We start from the raw sequence: 21,345 nt of genomic DNA, 5'->3' as shown, positions 1-21,345 counted from the left end.
GGCTTTGGGTTTGTATTATGACTACTCTCTCGTCGACGATCAATATCTATTCCTTGTATATTCTATTTGTTTGCTTTCACCATCAATCCGAAACAGCGATATATCAGACTCATTAATCACGATGGATGGTTTGAAAATTCATTCGATAAATTTTTATATCTAAAATATTAATCCGATGACAATATATATTAGGATTTATCAGAATTTAAATCTTGAACGTGTGAGTTAGGTTAGCTCGTAAAGACTTTATCGTATTACCACTTATCCATTTATGGAAAAATAAAAATAAAAATCACAATCCAGTAATAATCCATTTTAGTTTATCTGTATATTGCAAGTTTGCCACTCCATAGTTTCAGGTTCTTCTATGCTAGCCCGGCAAAGCAGCCCATTCTGGCCTCGGCCCACGGACTTTTCGAAATGGCCCATTAAAAGCCTGGCCGTCTCGGACGGGCCGGACTCAATGCGAATCCCGATGCCATCTCTCTCGTCCCCTCTCCGCCAAGCTTTCCCGCCACAGCGCGATTTCCCAGCGGTGCCTCGTCGATTGCTAGATATATGTTGCCGATGACGGCCTGAGGAAACCCCCAGCCCCGCCCCCCTTCTCTGTGCCCCCAAACTGCTCGCTTCTTTGCCAGAGAAACATGACGGCTAGCGATTCGCCGGCAGCCAACAAATTGCCCGAGCTCAAATTAGGTATTTCTTTTCTGCGGGTTCTTGATCCCCCTTTCATCTTCTTTCTTCTTTGCTTTTGATGGTTTCTCGGTTCTCGGGCTTCAGATGCCAGGCAGGCGCAGGGTTTCATATCTTTCTTCAAAGCCCTTCCCGCTGTACGCTTTCTTGCCTTGTTGTCCTTCATCTGGCTTTTTTGCTAAACCCTATTAACCAACTGAACATGGGCCGGTTCTTGTTCTTGTAGGATCCCAGGGCCGTGCGCTTCTTTGATCGCCGGGTGAGTTCGTTTGCCTCTTCGAACAACATGAGCCTTTACATCTTTTCACTCAGGGATGAGACATCTGGAGGCTGTTCCTTCCAAATCGCGAGCTTTAACTTGTTTCCTGTTTTGACGAGTTGTTACTCCTCATTGCTATGCACTTCTCGTTACTTGTTGTGTGGACCTTGCCTTAGCCAATTGTTTTTGCAATTTGTTGGATTCAGATAACGCTCTCTTCTAGTGCTTTATTTAGTATCTTTTGTAGCCACTGTTTTCATGTAACAGTAAGTGACACAGCAAGGAACATCTGAAAATAAACTTGACATGTTTCTCTGTGATAATAATGCGAAGTCTCCATACCACTTTCATTCTCTTACTACATGGATGGAAGTCACACTTTCTCATGTGCAAATAAGTCTATCTGGTCACACCTTGAAACCTGAATGAATAGTAGACACCATATATCTGGATTAATTTTTAGCAAAATGTAAATGTCTATGGACAAAACACCATGATCGGACTGTCCAATCAGGTAAGTGCATAAATGGAGCATAGTTTTTCCTATCTTTAAAATACCAAAGGATTACTTAGAAACTTTCATTCATCATCAATTTACCAATATAGCTCTTTAGTTAGTATATGTGACGACATTTTATATTCCATATCATTACTCTTTAACAACTTTATTTTTTAAAGGGTAAATAGCGAATGTGAGATTCGATCTATTGCTATAAACTGTTAAAGTCTTTACCAACTAAGCTAGCATACACATTCAAGAAGAGAGAGAGAGAGAGAGAGAGAGAGAGAGTTGAACAGATTGGGGTACAGGTGGAAATTAGTATTTCAATGATGAAACCAACTAGTTCAACATTACTAAAACCATGGCATCGACTTTATAACAGGTTAGGACTTTTACTGCCATAGAAGTCATCAGACCACTTGATATGTGTTGCATAGATTGAAGGCAACCCTTAATCACAGTGTTATCTTCATGTACAAGGAAACTTAGGTCCTTAAACAATGGTTGACTTCATACACAGCTACTGTTTATTCCCATACATGTTATACCATTGTCAAGTTATCAACTACTGTATTGAAAGAATTCATTTAGTTTCTCTGATGTAACGGTAGCAAATCAAGACAACCTGAAGGAGATAAGATACTTGATAAATCAGGAAGATTGACCCTGATTTGATCAATGGAATGCTTGATGTTCATCCCTTATTAGTTACCACTTAGATAAATTCTTCCTCAAGTTGACTAGTGGAGTGAACCACAATCATCAGCATGGACAAAAACTTGTAATGGAGGGCGAGGCATGACAAACAAAGGTATTAATTGATGTTTCAACCCATTGGTATCCGAGGCAATAAGGAATTATTTAAATTCCACTTCAAGGGAAGAAGAGAACTAGGAAAACAAAATCTTTCATATTGTTGTTTGGTAATCCAAGGAATCATTCATATTGACCACAAGCCCTGTGTGAATCGTATCATACACTTAACAAAGGCCACCTTCGTGTCTTGGATCTCAGATTTGGTCTTAACCACATTTGGTTAGGGCATATGTGTCATATCAGTCTATGCTTGGTTTACCTCAACATGGCACATAAATATCTTTGCTTTATTCTAAATAAGCACCAACCTTAATGTCAAATTGGCAGCCAGTTAAAAAACTTTATTCAAACTCCAATGGAACCTTCTTAACTTTGTGTCATGTATCATGTTGTATAACTGTCTTGGATGGTGTTGATGGATATATAATATAATAATAATAATATATATATGTATATATAATATACATATAATATATTATATATAATAATAATATATATAATATTATATATATTATTTTTGTACTCACAAATGATACAAGATTCTCTAGTTTGTCAACCAAGTCTCACTTATTACTACGTGTGCATTTTATATTGGCATAGGAATCTAGTGTACTATTTTGGAACTACTTGAGCTATTTAGATTATTTTGTTAGAAGATTTGTTATAACTCCACCTTTAATTTTTGAGCTGTACTTTACCAGGATTATTATACTGTTCATGGTGAAAATGCTACATTTATTGCAAGGACATATTACCACACAACTACTGCTTTGAGACAATTAGGTAGTGGTTCAGAGGGAATTTCTAGTGTTAGTGTAAATAAAAACATGTTTGAGGCTATTGCTCGTGATCTTTTGCTGGAGAGGACAGATCACACATTAGAGCTATATGAAGGAAGTGGATCAAACTGGAATTTGACGAAAACAGGAACACCTGGAAATGTTGGTAGTTTTGAAGATATTTTGTTTGCCAACAATGACATGCAGGATTCCCCAGTTACAGTTGCATTGTTTCCTGTCTTCCGTGAAAATCAGTGCACTGTGGGACTAGGTTTTGTGGATATGACCAAAAGGAAACTCGGTACAGTTGAGTTCCTTGATGATAGCCAATTTACAAATACTGAATCAGTTTTGATTGCTCTTGGTTGTAAGGAATGCCTTTTACCCGTGGAATGTGGAAGATCAACAGAACTTAAACCTCTTTATAATTCACTGTCCAGATGTAATGTTCTTCTTACAGAGAGAAAGAAATCTGAGTTCAAGTCAAGAGATTTGGTGCAGGATCTTGGTAGGATCATCAGAGGGTCAGTTGAACCTGTTCGAGATTTGCTTTCTGGATTTGATTATGCACTGGGTGCCCTAGGGGCATTGATATCCTATGTGGAATTGCTTGCAGATGATAGCAACTATGGAAACTTTACCATTGAAAAGTACAATTTAGATAATTACATGAGATTAGATTATGCTGCCATGAGAGCACTAAATGTCCTTGAGAGCAAAACAGATTTAAATAAAAACTTTAGTTTGTTTGGTCTGATGAATAGAACATGTACTGCTGGCATGGGCAAACGGTTGCTTAATAGGTGGCTCAAGCAACCATTGCTTGATGTACATGAGATCATTCATAGGTTAGATTTGGTTCAGGCATTTGTGGAGGATCCAGAGCTTCGCCAAGGGTTAAGGCAACATCTGAAGAGAATTTCAGATATTGAACGATTGACACATGCTCTGAAGAAAAAAACAGCTAATTTGCCACCAGTCATAAAATTGTATCAGGTAAATATTTATCATGCCTTTGATTTCTTTGAAAATACCCTATTTAAGATGAATATTTGGTTATTGGCTCTACTGTTTTTTATTTACTTTTCGGTTTGTATCTATTATATAACTATCTCTTGTGTCAAATTGTCTTCCATGAGTAGTCAAGCATCAGACTGCCATACATCCGAGATGTGCTGGAGCATTATGAAGGACAATTTTCATCACTGATAAGGAAAAGGTATTCGGAGCCCTTAAATTTTTGGATGGATGAGGAAAGGCTAAATAAGTTCATTGCTCTTGTTGAAGTCTCTGTTGATCTTGATCAACTTGAGAATGGCGAATACATGATATCACCTGGTTATGATCCAAACTTAGCTGCACTGAAGAATGAGCTCACTGCCATAGAACAACAAATAAATGATTTGCATAAACAAGCAGCAAATGATCTTGATCTTTCTCTTGATAAGGCATTGAAGTTGGAGAAAGGAACACAGTTTGGACATGCTTTTAGGATCACAAAGAAAGAGGAACAAAAGGTAAGAAAAAAGCTTACTAACCATTATATTGTCCTAGAAACACGGAAGGATGGTATAAAATTTACAAATTCCAAGTTAAAGAAGTTGGGAGATCAGTACCAAAAATTACTGAGTGATTACACGAGTTGCCAGAAAGGGATTGTTGCTCGAGTAGTTGATACTTCAGCTACTTTTTCTGAGGTACTTAAGCTGATATTTCAAATTTTATCATAAGTAAAGTATCTCAGTCTGAATTGTTTGACCTGTTATGAAAGGTATTTGAAGCTGTTGCAGCAATTCTAGCTGAGTTAGATGTTCTGCTGAGCTTTGCTGACTTGGCAACCAGTTGTCCTATTCCATATGTTAGACCGGATATTATTCCCTCGGTGAGACATTTTTGTGCTGATTCTGTTTATGTCCCTTAAAAGGGACATGTGATGATATTGTTATAACATACCTGCAGGATCAAGGGGATATTATACTAGAAGGAAGCAGACATCCTTGTGTGGAGGCTCAGGATGGTGTGAATTTCATTCCTAATGATTGTAAACTCGTAAGCGCTCCATATACCTGCAGAATATCCTTACCCAATTTATTAATTGATTTTTCTCGTAACTCTATTTTCTCTGGTTTGTTATATGTAGGTCCGTGGAAAGAGCTGGTTTCAGATCATAACAGGGCCTAATATGGGTGGTAAATCAACATTTATACGGCAGGTATGACATTTTGCTGCCATAATCATTATTAGAATTGGTGGAATGCATTTACAACTTTTCATGTGTTGGACCAGTTTATCTTTAGCTGAGTCAACAACCTTAATGGTTGCTTTACAAGCTTAAAATTACATCTTACATTACTGATCTACATCAGGTAGTACGGAATCTGAAGCCACGAATGTGAAAAATGTAATCCTAGCATTGTCTAGGATAATTGCAATATTCTTGGATGTTTTTGACATTACAATGCAAGTACTTTTTGGAATGTTGGATGCTAAAAGTGTGATTATGGGTCAGATAGAACATATGAATTAATTAGATTTAAGACACCATTCAGTGTCATCAGTTGAGCAGTAACAACTATGAAGTAGATGTATTGGCTAATCGGTGATTTGTGTCTGTCTGTAATAAATAACTTTTGCTCCTTTACGGAGAGGCTCCTGAATCCCTCTTTAAAACAAAAATCTCTGTGGCTGGCCTCTACGAGCAACTTTCTTGGCCTCTACAAGCAACTTTCTTTCAGAATAGGTGTTCACAAAATGTGAAGTAGATGTATTAGCTAATTGGTGATTGGTGTCTGTCTGTAATCAAAATTTTTCCTTGTCATGCATGCAAAGTCTGGCATTAGCACTCTGTAACCTTGAACATGAAATAGATGCATCAGCTCTTTGTATTGTTTAGCATTACATTGGTTGGAAAATTAGCTTAGATGGACCCATTAGACCATTCTGTTTGTCTTCTTCTACTTTTGACAGTAATAAATACCTTTTGCTCCTATATGGAGAGGCTCCTGAATCCCTCTTTAAACCAAAAATCTTTGTGGCTGGCCTCTACGAGCAACTTTCTTTCGGAATAGGTGTTCACAAAATGTTTGATTGAGAATTTCACAGTTGGGATATCATAGAGAAAAAAGGCCACCTACCTCATAAAGTTCCCCACAGAAAAAAAAGACACAAAATTGAATATACCTAATGCTAATTACCATCTAAATATTTTAGGAGTGGAACAATAGTCCTTTATCTATGCAGCTTTTGTTTTAAAGGAAACAAAAGCTACATACTGGTCAGAACAAGCCAAAAAACCAACCTCTTGTATCGTGATTTGGGTGTGTGGCAGCACCTTTTTCGGTATGATGCCATCTCATGTCAAACTGGTTGGCGCAAGCCAAAAATTGGCCAAGCCATATGCTAGCCGAACTGACATTTGTTATAATGTCATGTGCTAGTACCTTCTTGTCATTGGTACATTTCAAGCCATACTGACCTGTGTTGATTGGCATGATGATTCTTATTTTCAAATTTAAAATAGTGTATCAGTTTTCAATAGTTGGGATATTTTTTGACTTTCCAACTTTTCTTTTTAATCTTCATGTGGAAAAATCCCAATCCTCACCAGTCATATGAACATGTTTTCTTTCATACCTTTTCTCTCGTACAACAGGCTTCATTAACTTTTTCCTACATTATTTCACCATTTTATTGAGTTTATTTTTCCTGTCATCTTTCCTGATCTTCCTTCAAAAACATCCTAAAAGGCTACTTGAAGCCTTTCAATTGTGGAATTTAGATAATCATTAGTAATGTTCTTTCTAAAAAAGATCTCCTCGTGTGCTGGAATTCTCTGTAAATTTCATTAATAAGGATATTCCTTTTTTGAGTCCTTTGTATTTTAGATTGTATGTACTTCACTGAACTAATGGTTTTCTTAATTGTACTTGAGAGGGTGGATTATATTCATGGCTGTCTTACCCAATGACAAGTTTTTGATATCAAGAATAACTTCCTTTTCAGTTTTGAATTTGACGGAACACATTTTCTTATATACAAATTTATAAAGTCCTTATGAGTTCTTGTTGTACTTAAACTTGAAATGCATCTGATGCTTGCACTCTTTTCTTCAACTTGTCAATATCCAGGTTGGTGTCAATGTATTGATGGCACAAGTTGGTTGCTTTGTTCCATGTGAGAGGGCAACCATAAGCATACGTGATTGTATCTTTGCTCGTGTTGGGGCTGGTGATTGCCAGGTAAGTTTGTTACAAATCCTTAAAGTTCTTAGTCTTATGTGCAGAAAAGCAGAATTCCTGATAAATATATGAAGTATGAGCATATAATGTAAGTTCTGGCAACTGAGAACCGTATATTGACTTCACTGTATATTTTGGAGCTGATTCTATAAGAATTAAGATGGAACAGCCAACTTTTGAGTAAAAGAATCAGTCACCGACTGACAACTAATGAACATATTAAATTACTAATAGTAATTGATGCATTAAATGGTAGACTTTAGGATTTCGATGAATCTGACATTGTTTATTTTCCCTAAATATACAAATTGAATTCATCTGGATTTATGCTCTGGATTGAGCCAAATATTCTAGGTGGATGAGTATCGGTAGAATCCTTTTAATGCATATTGTGTTTTTTTTTTTGAGAATTGAGCAGTGATAGTATGTACAAAATTGTTGGGACTATGTTTGGCTCTTATATGGCTTGTTAAGGGACAGGAGTTATGAGTTGTTATGAAATGATACATCTGTTACTTTTTCTTATCACAATCAGAAGGAATTAGAACAAGGAACATTCCAAAAGCTTAGGGTAATGAGTTGTGGAAAAGTTATTTGTTGGTGTATTAGGATTAAGGTAATCGGCCAATTTTAAGTTTATAAAATGAATACAATTGCAATTTCTCTCCATATCTGTTTACACCAAGTTCCAATAGTACAATTCAATTTCTTTGCTCCATCTTCCAATGTGTTTCAATAAAACATGCTTAACATTCTAAAACATCTGTGGTATAAACTATGAACCAAGGGTTTCAGAGCTGTCTATTGGCTTTAGTTAACATCATGATTCATGCATGAAATTACATGGATCTTGTTTCAAAAAGAAGCACTTGGAAGTATTTTTCAAGACTTAATAATCATTAATATACTATTTACATCATAACCTGCAATCACATGAGACTGATTGGGATTACCACAATCTTCACAATTTATGCCCCCAGTGTCCTCACTATTGCATATTGAATCACCAGGGAACCCTATTGGTGATGTAGTGATTCCAGAGAGGCCATCAGTCTAGCATGCTAATGCCATCATCTTTAGTGCTCCATCTCGCCTGTGATTGATGTTCATTTGGATGCACATTAGGTCAGAGCATGGCCTATACACCACTAACGTATTATACTCAACTGCCATATTTGTCATTATTTGCTGTTAATTAGAGTGCTCACAAGTAGTAGTGTGTACACTATAGCTCATATTAAGTGTGCATGATGACATATAGTATGTACACCATAGCTCATATCCCTTGTGGGATCTTACAGTTAAGGTTATGATTATGACTAATAGGTGCATTCTTCCCTTTTCCCCATCTCATTAGAATGTGATGTGACGATATCTTTTTTTCTTTCAAATATTGAAAGTTTGTGTTGGTTTTGCAGCTTCGTGGCGTTTCCACCTTCATGCAAGAAATGCTGGAGACTGCTTCAATCTTAAAGGGCGCATCTGAGAAGTCACTAATAATTATTGATGAGTTAGGCCGTGGAACATCAACTTACGATGGATTTGGTTTGTCTGTTTCTTTATCTCATCTTTACTATATTATATCATTATCTGTTGCTTATTCTGCCCATTTATCATTTTCTTGTATTGGTTGAGTTGATATTTACATTTCCCCTTCTTCTTTCTTCTTTTTTTTTCTTTCTTGTTGTTTTTGGAGTTCTATTGCGTTTTCATAGCAATCATTCATTGTATGTGAGTGGATGTATTTGGCACTAATTTTCAATCATGGGGCTAACCAAGTGATGAAGTTGCAACATCAAATGTCTGACCATAAACTAAGAAATTGTTTACTCATATGCTATGCAACATTCTTAGTTGATTAATGTGTCAATACATTGTTTACTCATGTGTAGTTGTCAATTTTTAAAAGCACTCTGTCATATTATCACAGTGATTGTTGTATCACCTGAAAGGGTACAAAATGAGTGTTATGTATTGGTTCGTACGAGAACCAGAATGTGGACTTGGGCGTTACTTATTGGTCTGGATGTGGACCAGTACAGACCACCTTCGTTTCGAGTGGTCTGATCCAACTTAGGGAAAAATAAAAAAGAAGCCTAAAATAGCAGTGGGGCCCATCCATTATAGTATTAAAAGAGAAAAAACCTTAAATAGCAACTCATGAGCCCTCTTCTTGCAATGCTACTGTCGCTGTCATTGCTTGGCAAGTTCTCGCTGCTGCCATCTTCTCGTGGTGCTCCACTGTTGCCTCTTCTTTCATCTTGCTAGTGTCAATCTCCTAGGTATACTTCCACCTCTTCTCTTTCTCTTATTTCTTCTTCTTCTGCCTTCTCTACTGCTTCCTCTTCTTCCTCCACTTCCTCTCCTTCCTTCTCTTCCTCAACACTCCCTTCCTCTTATCCTTCTTTTTCTTCCTCTTTGAAATGATGGTCCATACAGTACTTATCGGTATGTATCGGTTTGACTAGATCACCGAAACAGGTCCAGTACCCAAAATGGTGACCCTTGTATAAAGATCTTCTTATATCCAAAGCTTGATATACCACTTCAAAAGAAAAAAGGACATTCAGGAACTCAAAAGTTTGCTCTGAAATTTCAGGTTTCTCTTGGATGCCAAAAGTTTCAAGGTTCCTCTGATCTTGTTGCTTCCTATCATGCACCTATTTAATGCTGCTTGGTAAACCAACTTGACATTTGAAATCACATTTCTATTTCTTGATCCTCAATTCTTTTCTTTGTAAGTCAATGTGATTGCATGCTTGGTTGACGTAAATGAACCCAAGATAACCTATGATAGCTTAAAGAAACCCAAACACTAATGAGGTCAAATCTGAGGTTTTTAGAGCACAGTATAATCAAGCTGCTGGATATAAAAGCCTAGTTGATAGCAAATTGAGCATAAAGGATATAAAAGTTCCCAAATGATCCTATCATCAACTCTGCATGTATGGGTGATTCCGTAACCATGCATGGGTGCTGAGATAAATTAAGTTGAAGTCCCTGCCTAACATAAAACCAACTTTGGTACATAATCTCCCAAGTGCCATCATCCTACCATATCAGTTGGGAGTATCTGTCATGTAGTTTTGGAGAGTTCCAATCCAGTGACACCATGTCTACATGTATTGGCATTGGAGTCTATCATACCAATAGTGTGTTGGCATGTGTTGATTGTCACATATCCATGCTGTATCTTGTTGAGATGTGACCATCATATGACGTGTGCGGAGGAAAATTAAGACCATGGTCTCCATAGTTGTCTCTTCTTGGAGCCAACCTTTTAGGTAGGTTTTCTAAAGTTGAACTTTGGCTGTAGCACGGCTACTGTCAGGAATTGTTACACAGATTACAAGCTTTAGTTCCCTCGGCTTTACTGAAGTTGATAGAATAGTTATTGTACTATCCATCATCTATGACTCCACAAATTTTTAAATGCAATATTTGAGTCCTAGACATGATCATGTGAATTGTCAAGTTATTTGGGAATACAATAGTCCATATTAAAGTGTCATTCCAAGTCAACATTAGCAGAACAGTGAACTGCTCACATTTTGATTTGTATGATATTTAATTCTGGGACAGCAAATTTGCAGCAATAATTTATTAACCTAAAACTCAAAACTCAAGATGGGCTGAAATTGACTACTTTGTGTCAAGTCAAAAATTCTTGGGAGTTGGGACTACAATGGATTGCCGTTTTAGTTAAAGTGAAGGAAAGACATTTGTCTGTTTGTTTCTCTTGTTTATGATAATGTGATATTTATCCCTTCAAATTGCTAAATTTATACTGCTTTAAGGGACAAGTTTGATCATTATCTTTGCCATGGTATGTTCTTCCATTCATGTTTATCACATCATGTCATACTGGAGCTGAAGATTTGCGTGAAATTCAGAGACTGGTTTTACGAAATGTAACATTTGATCCTTGGATTCTCTCTGGATTTGTCTTGATTTAGTTAATCTTAATTCAGGCTTGGCTTGGGCTATTTGTGAGCATCTTGTGGAGGTTACTAGGGCGCCAACTCTGTTTGCAACTCACTTCCATGAACTCACGTCACTAGCTCATGCAAATGCTCATGATTGTCCAAATCTGTCCTCCGTTGGAGTAGCAAATTATCATGTTGGAGCGCACATAGATCCATCAAGTCGGAAGTTGACTATGATGTACAAGGTGAATGATTAGCTTGCAGTGGTTTAATATCAAGCAATGAAGATACTTTCTATCTTTCTGTGGTAATATATATAGCTAAAAACTATGTTCATCATTTTTCTGGTACATTAGTTCATGATATGTTTGATCTATAATGTTAAGAAACTTTTAAATTGTTGAAGCATCTCCCATGTTAGTTGATCAATACACTTATTTAAAAAAAGACAAATCATACACTTATCTAGGTTATACAAATTTTAGGAGTCCTTGTAGCTGACAAATGATGCATGAGCTCAAGAAAAACCTTTAGTTTAAAGTCCATTAAGTTGACTTGTAAATTCTGTTCTATCCATAGGTCGCATATATCCATATATCCAGAACTTTTGAAAGAATTTAGTGTTCAACTTTGACAATAACTTGGTTTGACACATATTAAAGCTTTGGATCTGCAACACAAGTTGCTTTTAGATTATCTAGTGGGGATAGAGTTTAATTATCATTACTTGGCCCCTAATTTTATAATCTCTTTTTCTAAATCTCAACTATATCTTATGGTGTTAGAATGAATGACGAATGAACATGTTTATACTCTGACGAGTTAAGAATCACATATCATGTTCATGCCTATAATGCATCCTATTATAAGCATCACCCACCCATTTTATTCTCAGTGTGATATATAATTGTTATGAAAAAGGTTCTGAATTGATTGATGAAATTATGAGCAGTTACCTCCCCATTGAGGACCACAGTCAAAACTCAAAAGTACCTTGATGCCCTCTGCATATCATGGTTGATTATAAGTTCAAGGGAGGAGATTGACTCAATTATTTATTTATTTTAAATCATTTCAAATGACTTTTATCTACCATCATACTGAATTTAGTCGTTGATTGTTTTCAATTTTGTTTGTTTATCTTCTGTGAACTTTTCCAATTTTTCAGGTTGAACCTGGTGCTTGTGATCAAAGTTTTGGTATTCATGTGGCAGAACTTGCAAATTTTCCTGAAGACGTTGTAAATCTTGCTAGAAGGAAAGCTGAGGAACTGGAAGATTTTTCTCAGCCATCTAACATTAGTGATGGTTCAGAGAAAGAGGTTTGCCACAGAAAGAAATTTTCACAGACAGCATGTACTTTTGATTGCATGAACCTGCATGTTTCCTGATCGTTGACCAATGTTCTTATATCACATTACCTAATTTTGTTGAATTAGATAAGGTCAGCGTGTAACAGTAAGAATCCAACTTTACCAGTGAGTTGCATCAATTAGTATAAAAGATCATGCAGCAAGGCAAATGGCAAAAGTTTTGTTGAATAATTAAATTAACCAGAAGAAGAAAAAGTAATTAGCAAAAAGTTGAAGAAAGATTGGAGATTGTGGTCAGACTCATTCTGGAATAAGTCTCCACATGTCTCGTGCATGGGGAGATTCAATGATCTAAACTATATTCTAAAGGGACCTTTTTCAATATTTTTTATTATTATGTATCAGTAAGGTTCATTTTTATGCAGGAAGACCATAAAACCATATTGCAACAATCCGGATGCAGTAAAATTCATGAATTTAGAACATCTACCTACATTGACATCCAGATCTAAAAATTTAGTTCTTGTCAACTTGAACTTTTTAACATAATCTACGTGCATAATAGGACTAAGATAAGAATCTGACTCAATTTGACTCAACTTTACTTTTGTGAGACATAATATTGTCTCGTTATTCACATTGCTCATTCTCTTGTCTATAGCATTTACATGAAGGAACTACTCTTTTGATCATGGAAGTTAGAAGTTGAAAACATATTTTTTGATGCTTCACTCATCGACATCTGATGATGAATATCAGTTTTTTTTTTCAATATCATGACAATCAAGACCTTTCAATATCAATTGATAATGAATATCATTGTTTTTTCAATATCATTTTTTTTTTCAAGTTACGAATACTGCACGTTTACACATTGAATAGCTTTCTTGTCTTTGAATTGTTTGACGACAGTGTATCAAGTGTCTGATCGCCCTTCAAATAGCTTTTTATACTACAGTATGAGTTGCTTTTCTTTGAGAAGCTTCATCCCCTCCCAAGAGAAAAAGAGTCACCTTCTTGACATATATGTAACTATATACCTCTTCCAACACTCATGAGCTTGACCTTTCAATCTTATCTTTGTGGAGCACATTAGATTCCAGTTAGGCATGTGACTGAGTCTTGAGTTACAAACAGCTGACTCATGAACCGAAACCATGGACTATAAATATAAATGCATTTCTTGACCATCTTGTTAATGTTTCCTTTCAAGTCAGTTTAGACCAATTTTTACAATATCAGCTACCTACTCCCGAATCTAGTTCTATGGTGAAAGCAGTCTCTCATAAGTGTATTCCGTGACCCATCATTCATGTTTAAAATTTTTCAGCTGATCTGAGTGAACCCCAAAACAGAGAACAAAGTTGATCTTTTCCCTGTTGGCATACGTAATGAGTCATCAATAAAATTACCACATGCTACTATTACGCTGCTAGCATAAACGTGTCATGTTGTGACTGAATTTTTAAACTGATCAATCTCTCTTTAATTTTCAGGTCGGGTGTAAACGTATGCGAGTATGTAATCCTGATGACATGTCTAGTGGTGCAGCTCGAGCTCATCGCTTTCTGGAGGAGTTCTCTGCCTTGCCTTTAGATCAGATGGACTTGAAACAGGCCATGGAACATGTTTGTAAACTGAGGAATGAACTGGAGAAAGATGCAGCCAACTCTCCATGGCTTCAGCAGTTCTTCTGAGGGCTACCCCAAGGCATTGCATCTTGAGTTGTGGTTTTACTTGGATGTTTTGGCAGTAATGCGCAAAAAGATCATGTTCCTATTCTTGGCTTCCTTTTGTCTCTCTTGGGGTAAGCTTTTGGCTAGTGTAAAAGGATGTTTGTCATCACCAGCCATGGCCAATTATGCCTCTCTTTTCTTGTGTTATATGGTTAAGTATGTAAATATTGGACCCACGATACAGATGCCCATGAAAATCTATCATTTTCATACTATTGTTTTTGTTTGTCTATCTACTCATCGAGAGCTTTATTTTGGATGCAGGAAAAATAGTTCCTGCTGTTAGTGAACCGAAGCTGTGAAGTTTAGATGTGCATTTTATTGCTCAATAATATTCATCCTTCCATGATCATCTCGTAGGGCTTTGCAGCATTCATTGTTTCTTGCTCAGGAACGAGATTACAGAACTTATTCGACATATATCTTCTACAACACAGGTTCATGAGCTTTGGATACCTAAACATCGGGGTTATCCTGTCGGTTCGTTCTAATCTCCGCCATCGCCATTCGCCCCGCTCGCAACATCTTCTCCTCCAATGGAGGCCAATTATGGTATGTGCAACTTCTGAGGCATATAGGGTCTGCCAGGGGTGACGTCGGCCCTTGAGCTTTTCAGGGGTCGTTCATTCGCCTTGATAACAGTCTTGGGGACCCACCAGCAATTGGTTTCAAATAGACAGGTACGCTTCGAGCTGGTTCACGCTCGAAATCCCGCCCGGCTTCCCTCTCTTTCCCTGACGAAAGGAAGTCAGCCAGAGGAGGTAATCGCGCTCCTACCTTGATCTTGCTTGCAGCACTTCGTTCCGGATTTCTCTCTTTTTCCGTCTTCCGCGATGCGAGGGATGATGGGGTCAGGTGACAGTCGCTGGAAGGGGAATCGCGATGATGAGGGAGGAGGGTGGATCTGCAGCGGAATCCCATCCGGCCCATGGTGATCTTCATGATCGGGGCGGAGGGCTTCATCGGATCCCAACTCTGCGAGAAGCTGATGGGGGAGACCCTCCTCACCGAGTTCGCGGTGAACGCCTACAGCGACGAGATCAAGCACATCTTGGAGCCGGCCCGCCAGGCAGAGCAGCAGCTCCGGATACCCCTGGGTCGGTCGAATCCACTTCCACCGCCTCAACATCAAGTACAACTCCAGGCTCGGGGTCCTCATCAGGATGTCCGATGTGGTTCGTCTCCTATCCACCACCACCCCACCTTAGCCTCCTCTTGCCCTGATTTTTTTCTTAAGATCTGCATATATGCTCGCTGTGTGTTCTTGGTGTTTCTCCTTAAACAACGAGAGAAGAATCTGATGCTCTTTTGCGGGTTTGTTCTTTTCCTTTTTGCTGCACAGACGATCATGCGATCTGCACGCCGGCATATCACGACACTCGTCCGCTTGATGCCATCTCAGCAATTTCGTCGACGCTTCCAAATTTAAGAGTCACTTGCACTTCCTCAGTTTGACTGTCCAATTTCCGCTGATATCTTTTTTTTCAATTTTGTTGCTGATTAGGTGTTGCTCAGAGAACAATAAGCGGCTCACTCACTTCTCCACTTGTAAAGTCTATGGAACAATAATTAGGAGCGTCCTTCCAAAGGATCACCCGTAGACAGGTACCTGCCCTTATGCCCCTTCAGTTGGATGCTGCTGATAATTATGTACGGTATAGAATCACATACGGAATGCAGAATGTTCTAGTTTTATCATCATAGCAGAACAGTTGATAATAGAGTGTCATCCCATAAATGATCGGCTAAAAGTAATGGATCCCTACGAGAATGTAAACATTAAAGAAATCTCACTTTGATTGATGAACCTTCACAATAGAGAGTCCTTTGATACCCTTTCTTGCTTATTTTAGTAGGGGATGAGCAACAACAAGGTTTCATAGCATTCCTCTCACTTGCAATACAATTGGGGTTGTTTAATGCTTGCCAAATTTGGGTAGTTGACTTTTGGCCTTCACATGAGAAATGCGTTTTGGTTGGAAGGGGATGATAACACTTTTGTTGATAAGATTTGTGTTGCTGCCCAACTGATAAGATTACTCATCTTTCATCAGGTATTGCAGTCTGTGGATCACCTAAAAGCGAAGGACCTAAAGTGAAGGTATGATGGGATCATTAGTTTCCAGCACCTATTTGAAAGAACTATTTAACTCTTCTTCTATAGTATGAATTCTGCTAATCTATAATGACCATTCTTGTCCAATTCCTAGAGAATTGCCTATTTTGGGAAAACGATGGCTTTAATTTTATCAGTAGCATAGCGTAGGCCCATTGATGGCTCAACCTAGAATTAGATATATTTTCACCATTGGATTTATTAACCATATGGTTGGTTGTCTTTCATGGTTCTAATTGCCCAGCTACCAGTTCTGGCACTAGTTGCTTGTTCCTTCTTATTGTTTTCTTCTGTGTGAATCTTGAAGATGCCCTGTTACCCAGGTTTTGCACAGCTAGTGGCTAATTCCTTTACCTTCTGTTTGAATTTTGAAGGTCACTATCTACATTGCTCTTTTCAAGACATCAGCATGCAAAAGCTAGTTGTATATGCCATACTACCTACTTAATTTGTTACAATCTAAAGTTAATTTGTTAATATATCTCTCCCATTGGTATTCAATAGATTTTGGTGATCTTTATCCCTATTTGTTTACGGATGCCATAACTACTGGTTGTTGTTTACGGGCAAAATAGCATGCTATTGCATCAGAAAATAGTGTTCACTGATTACCTGAAAGAATGCATCCGTTTTATATTTTCATACGTTGTGTCTATGTTGTCATTCGACTTGTTCCTTTTCTTTTGTAGCATATTTTTTGTGTGTTGCACTGGCCAGTCTTCAACCTCTTTTGCTCTGTGATAATCATGACTTTCAAGTACTTTGGGTTAATATTTCTTGTATTCTATCTCCACTAATAGTTACCATGCATGTTGGTACTGAAGTCAGAGCTGTATGTACCTAAAGAGGATGTTGGTATAGGAACCTCTGAAACCATATTAAATATGCCATCGACGTTGTTCTCTTAATGATCGGTTGTCCTTTTCTAGTTTCTCGGTGTCTTTTCCTGACTTTTTATAACAAAGGAAATGAAAAGAATTTGACTTCACCCTCAGGAACATCGTGCATTGACAGCGAATTCTACCGTGAAGGGTGAAGGGAATGATGACACTGACAAACGGATTGTCAGCATGACTATTCTCAATAAACAACTTGGTATTTTCCAAACACGCTTTATTTTAGTTTAGGAGTCCTATATGAATATGTAAAATGTAAACGTAGGTTGGAATCCAAGATATCACTGTGGAACTTGCTCGAGTTGACTCTTACCTACCAGGTGGACAATGGCAAAATCTACCGCGTCCACTTAGGTGCGTCTAACTTCGATCCTAGGAGACATTGTGTCTAAATATTGAGTCTATGCATAACTTTAGCTGTTTCCGATCCATATCTCCTTTTAATCATTGAGTATATGCATAACTTTAGCTGTTTCCTTTCGAAGTCACTAAATATGATGGTCATGCCCAAGTTTGCTAAAGGCTTGCGTTTTTTAACTATGCTTGTCTTGCTGTTAGCCTTTTAAGAACATACTACTACATACACAACTACTAGTTTAATTTTACCTATTTGCTAATTGTTGGATGTTGTGAGCTCTTCTGGCTACAACAGGAGAGGCCGACGGATTTACTTGATTTGTGAGTTGTTGCCATTTCTTTACTAGATATGTGAGAATAAAGAATTGTAGCTTACGCATTTGTTCAGCTTCTTTTGTCTTTTTCTTCCCCCTAAATGATGAGGATAAGGATAGCTGATACTGGTCAAATACTTTACCTGCAAATGTGCATATGCTTCACCTTATTTTTTGGATACTCAAGCAGTCTACTTTGCAACAATACCCTTCCTATCACATAACGTTTATGTCTCATTAGAGAAGTGACACTCTTGATTTCAATTGCTTTTAGGTGCAACCGAATTTGGAAGTCAACCTTCGTGGCCCTACATGTATCTGCATCGACATTATGACCACAAGGTAATACGACACTTGGTTAGGATGAACACACCATGTTGGCATACTCTCATGCACTCCTACAATGCATCCAGATCGACTGGAATAATCCTCAGTGGAATGAATGGTTGTCTCTCTCGCCTCAGCACGATACCAGGCGGCTCCACCGAGACAAGTAAGCCACAAACCAAACTCTAGTTCTGTTTACACTGTCAGTATCTCAACACCAGGACGTGTGTGGATATACATACATGCATACGGTGTTTGGCTTTTCCTAGGGTTACATGATCGATCCCATCGATCCAATAAAAAACCCTGCCTTGAGAAACCTGTGGATTTCGAAACAGTCCGCTGGCAGGGAAAACCATGGGCATTTTTCCGCGGCGGTTTCGGGTAACAGGAGTTACGCATTGCCGCTTGGACCCCACCTTTCTTATTGCGAGACGACTTTGGCTGCATGCTCTCCGCCACGGACCACCGAAATCGGATGTCATTGGACCTCGCACGGGCGATGCCATTCACTTCTTCGAGCCAATTGGACATGACGGCCGTCTGTTCGCTGTCGGAGGTAGACGCAGCCGAGTCCACCAACTTCACCCACAGGAAGTTGGAAAACATGCGACTGAAACCGATGGAATGCGAGGTTGTGATCCCTCCCCGTCCCTCCGATTCCGAAAACCACGTACGTACTTTACCACCTCAAAAACCGGCGGCACTCACAGCTCCACGCCCCGGAGAAGGACATGGGAGCGATGCCCATCGAAGCGAGCGGCGCTCTGCTCATGGTATCCTCCGTTTCCCTTTCGTTTTCTGACATTTCTTTTATGTGATTTCTGCGGTCCGCCAACGAAGAGCTGCGACGTAGGAGTAGAAGTCGTGACGCAGCATTAGACGCACCTTTCAGAGAACTGAGCTATATGGTCTTCACGCTCCTGGGTGCTTCGGAGACTTTGCGACCCTCGGGGTTTCGTTGTCTCGCGCGCTTTACCGGCTCGGCGGCCGCCCCATGAAAAGGTAGGGCAGCGAAGGGAAGAGCAGCGAGAGCATTAGTGTCGTAATTGATAGTTGTAGGAAGTGAATGATGAAGATGGATGGAGGGAATGGCGTGCCCGGGGGAATGCTGCCCACCAGCATGGGCTCTGGAGGATTGCTAGGCCTGGATATGTCTCTCCACCCTCACCAACAGATGCAGCAGCAACAGCAGCCGCTGCTTCATCACCAGCTCCAGCAGACGCACCACATGCTGCCGTTCCAGGCTCCGACAGCCAGTGACGGCGACCGCCAGGCCGAGCAGCACCCCGTGAGGCACGCCCAGTACGTGCCCCCGTTTGGCCACGTCAGGGATAAACAGCAGCCGGCCATGAGTTCCGAGGAGGAGCCCAGATACGGGGACGAGGTCGATGACCAGGTGCGGCGGGGAGGGATGTCGCAGCCGTCGCCGTCGGCCTCTCCGTGGCAGCGGATGAAGTGGACCGACGGCATGGTCCGGCTCCTCATCCAGGTGGTCTACCGCGTGGGGGACGACGGCGGTGGGGCGGAGGGGGAGCAGCAGCAACCCCAGGGCTCGGTTGCAAAGGGCAAGAAGTCGTCGTCCGCGGCGGCGGCGGCATCGGCATCGGCATCGGCATCGGCGTCGGCGCTGCTGCAGAAGAAGGGGAAGTGGAAGTCGGTGTCGCGGGCAATGATGGACAAGGGGTTCTTCGTGTCGCCGCAGCAGTGCGAGGACAAGTTCAACGACCTGAACAAGCGATACAAGCGGGTGAACGACCTCCTTGGCAAGGGAACGGCCTGCCGGGTGGTGGAGAACCAGGCTCTCCTCGAGACCATGGACCTCTCCCCCAAGGCTAAGGAGGAAGCCCGCAAGCTCCTCAACTCCAAGCACCTCTTCTTCCGCGAGATGTGCGCCTACCACAACGCTGGAGCTTACTCCGCCTGCGCCGCCCCTCCCCCTCCGCAGATGCCGCCGCCCCATTCCTCAGATCAGCAGCAGCACTGCTTCCACCACCCGCCTGGCCGAGCTGACACGGCACTGTCCACGAGGAAGGTTGCAGGAGGTAGCAGGGCCGCCATCGTCGCCGACGAGGAGGGAATGGCGGAAGATATGGACGATGACGATGATGTGGACAGCGAGGACGATGACGACTACGATGACGAGGATGATGATGATGACGACGACATGGAAGGACACAACCATAAGCGCTACGGGCACCACCACCAACACAAGCACGACGAGGTGGGGGAGGACGAGGACAACAAGAAGCACAGGAAGACGGCGTCTCAGACGTCAGCCTCCCCTCCGCTCTCACTGACGCTGTCGTCGCCATCCAGCTCCGTGCAGCAGTTGCGGTCCGAGATGGTGGCCATGTCCGGCGGGGGTGAGCAGCAGCAACGGCAGTGGCTGAAGAGGAAGGCAGCGGAGCTGGAGGAGCAGCGGGTGGCGTACCAGTGCCGGGCCTTCCAACTGGAGCGCCAGCGCTTCAAATGGCTCCGCTTCAGCACTAACAAGGGACGCGAGATGGAGCGCATGAAGCTGGAGAACGAACGCCTCCGCCTTGAGAACGACCGCATGGCGCTGCTACTCCGACAAAGAGAGCTCGAGCTCATACAGGGAGGCAGCGGCGGCGGTGGCGGTGGCGGTGGCGTCTCCTCCTCCGCCGAGCAGCAGCTAATGCTTCAGAACACCAATGCCAATCCTAGCTCTGCTACTACGGTCTAAAGCTTGTCTTCTTTGTCGCCCCAGGAAAGATTAAGACGGAGGAGGCTTCAATGCACTGCAGCGGGCAATTAACGTGCACATTCCTGCCTTTGCAATAGCATGATGGTGTTATGACCACAAGTAGACGCGAAAACCCGGAATGAGTTCTTTTATGGTATCTTTGTAATTTTTCCTTCACTTAAGTTTGGCGTTTTACTGTAACGAAGAACTGATACATTTTCGTTTACGAAATTCTGTGAAATTCAGAAACAAAAGAGTCGAAAATTCGTGGAATATAATAGTGTAAAGAATATAAATTAGAATTAGATGTAATGTTATTGATAAAAAAAATTAAAGATAGTACCAGAGAGAACGAGTGAGAGCTTTT

General features: G+C 40.3%; 2 protein-coding genes across 2 annotated transcripts; both read left to right on the top strand.

The window, feature by feature from the left end:
- The first annotated feature begins 504 nt into the window (after positions 1 to 504).
- Positions 505 to 14,476, top strand: LOC135641270 (DNA mismatch repair protein MSH2-like). The gene is made up of 13 exons (XM_065156539.1): positions 505 to 696; positions 781 to 830; positions 920 to 952; positions 2,972 to 4,045; positions 4,192 to 4,746; positions 4,821 to 4,931; positions 5,009 to 5,098; positions 5,190 to 5,261; positions 7,177 to 7,287; positions 8,706 to 8,832; positions 11,259 to 11,458; positions 12,382 to 12,534; positions 14,022 to 14,476. Exons 1-13 carry the CDS (start codon positions 645 to 647, stop codon positions 14,220 to 14,222), a joined length of 2,829 nt encoding a protein of 942 aa, XP_065012611.1. The 5' UTR covers positions 505 to 644; the 3' UTR covers positions 14,223 to 14,476.
- A 50-nt stretch (positions 14,477 to 14,526) lies between these two features.
- On the top strand, positions 14,527 to 21,320 carry LOC135583465 (uncharacterized). Its single transcript, XM_065156540.1, has 10 exons — positions 14,527 to 14,617; positions 14,699 to 14,941; positions 15,056 to 15,436; positions 15,604 to 15,866; positions 16,316 to 16,362; positions 17,373 to 17,472; positions 17,539 to 17,627; positions 18,219 to 18,286; positions 18,358 to 18,437; positions 18,610 to 21,320. Exon 10 carries the CDS (start codon positions 19,341 to 19,343, stop codon positions 20,976 to 20,978), a length of 1,638 nt encoding a protein of 545 aa, XP_065012612.1. The 5' UTR covers positions 14,527 to 14,617; positions 14,699 to 14,941; positions 15,056 to 15,436; positions 15,604 to 15,866; positions 16,316 to 16,362; positions 17,373 to 17,472; positions 17,539 to 17,627; positions 18,219 to 18,286; positions 18,358 to 18,437; positions 18,610 to 19,340; the 3' UTR covers positions 20,979 to 21,320.
- Positions 21,321 to 21,345: the final 25 nt, after the last annotated feature.

Source organism: Musa acuminata, chromosome BXJ3-6 (genome assembly GCF_036884655.1).
Source record: "Musa acuminata AAA Group cultivar baxijiao chromosome BXJ3-6, Cavendish_Baxijiao_AAA, whole genome shotgun sequence".
NCBI classification, from domain to species: domain Eukaryota; kingdom Viridiplantae; phylum Streptophyta; class Magnoliopsida; order Zingiberales; family Musaceae; genus Musa; species Musa acuminata.
Note: the sequence above shows the minus strand (reverse complement) of the source record. Positions and strands in the feature narration are given on the sequence as shown.

What these genes read in the sequence shown, in the direction of transcription:
- LOC135641270 (XM_065156539.1), top strand. Translation starts at nt 645, where the DNA reads ATGACGGCTAGCGATTCGCCGGCAGCCAACAAATTGCCCGAGCTCAAA. An exon ending in GACCGGATATTATTCCCTCG is followed by an intron (nt 4,932 to 5,008) that starts GTGAGACATTTT and finishes ACATACCTGCAG; the next exon opens with GATCAAGGGGATATTATACT. An exon ending in TTGGGGCTGGTGATTGCCAG is followed by an intron (nt 7,288 to 8,705) that starts GTAAGTTTGTTA and finishes TTGGTTTTGCAG; the next exon opens with CTTCGTGGCGTTTCCACCTT.
- LOC135583465 (XM_065156540.1), top strand. Translation starts at nt 19,341, where the DNA reads ATGATGAAGATGGATGGAGGGAATGGCGTGCCCGGGGGAATGCTGCCC.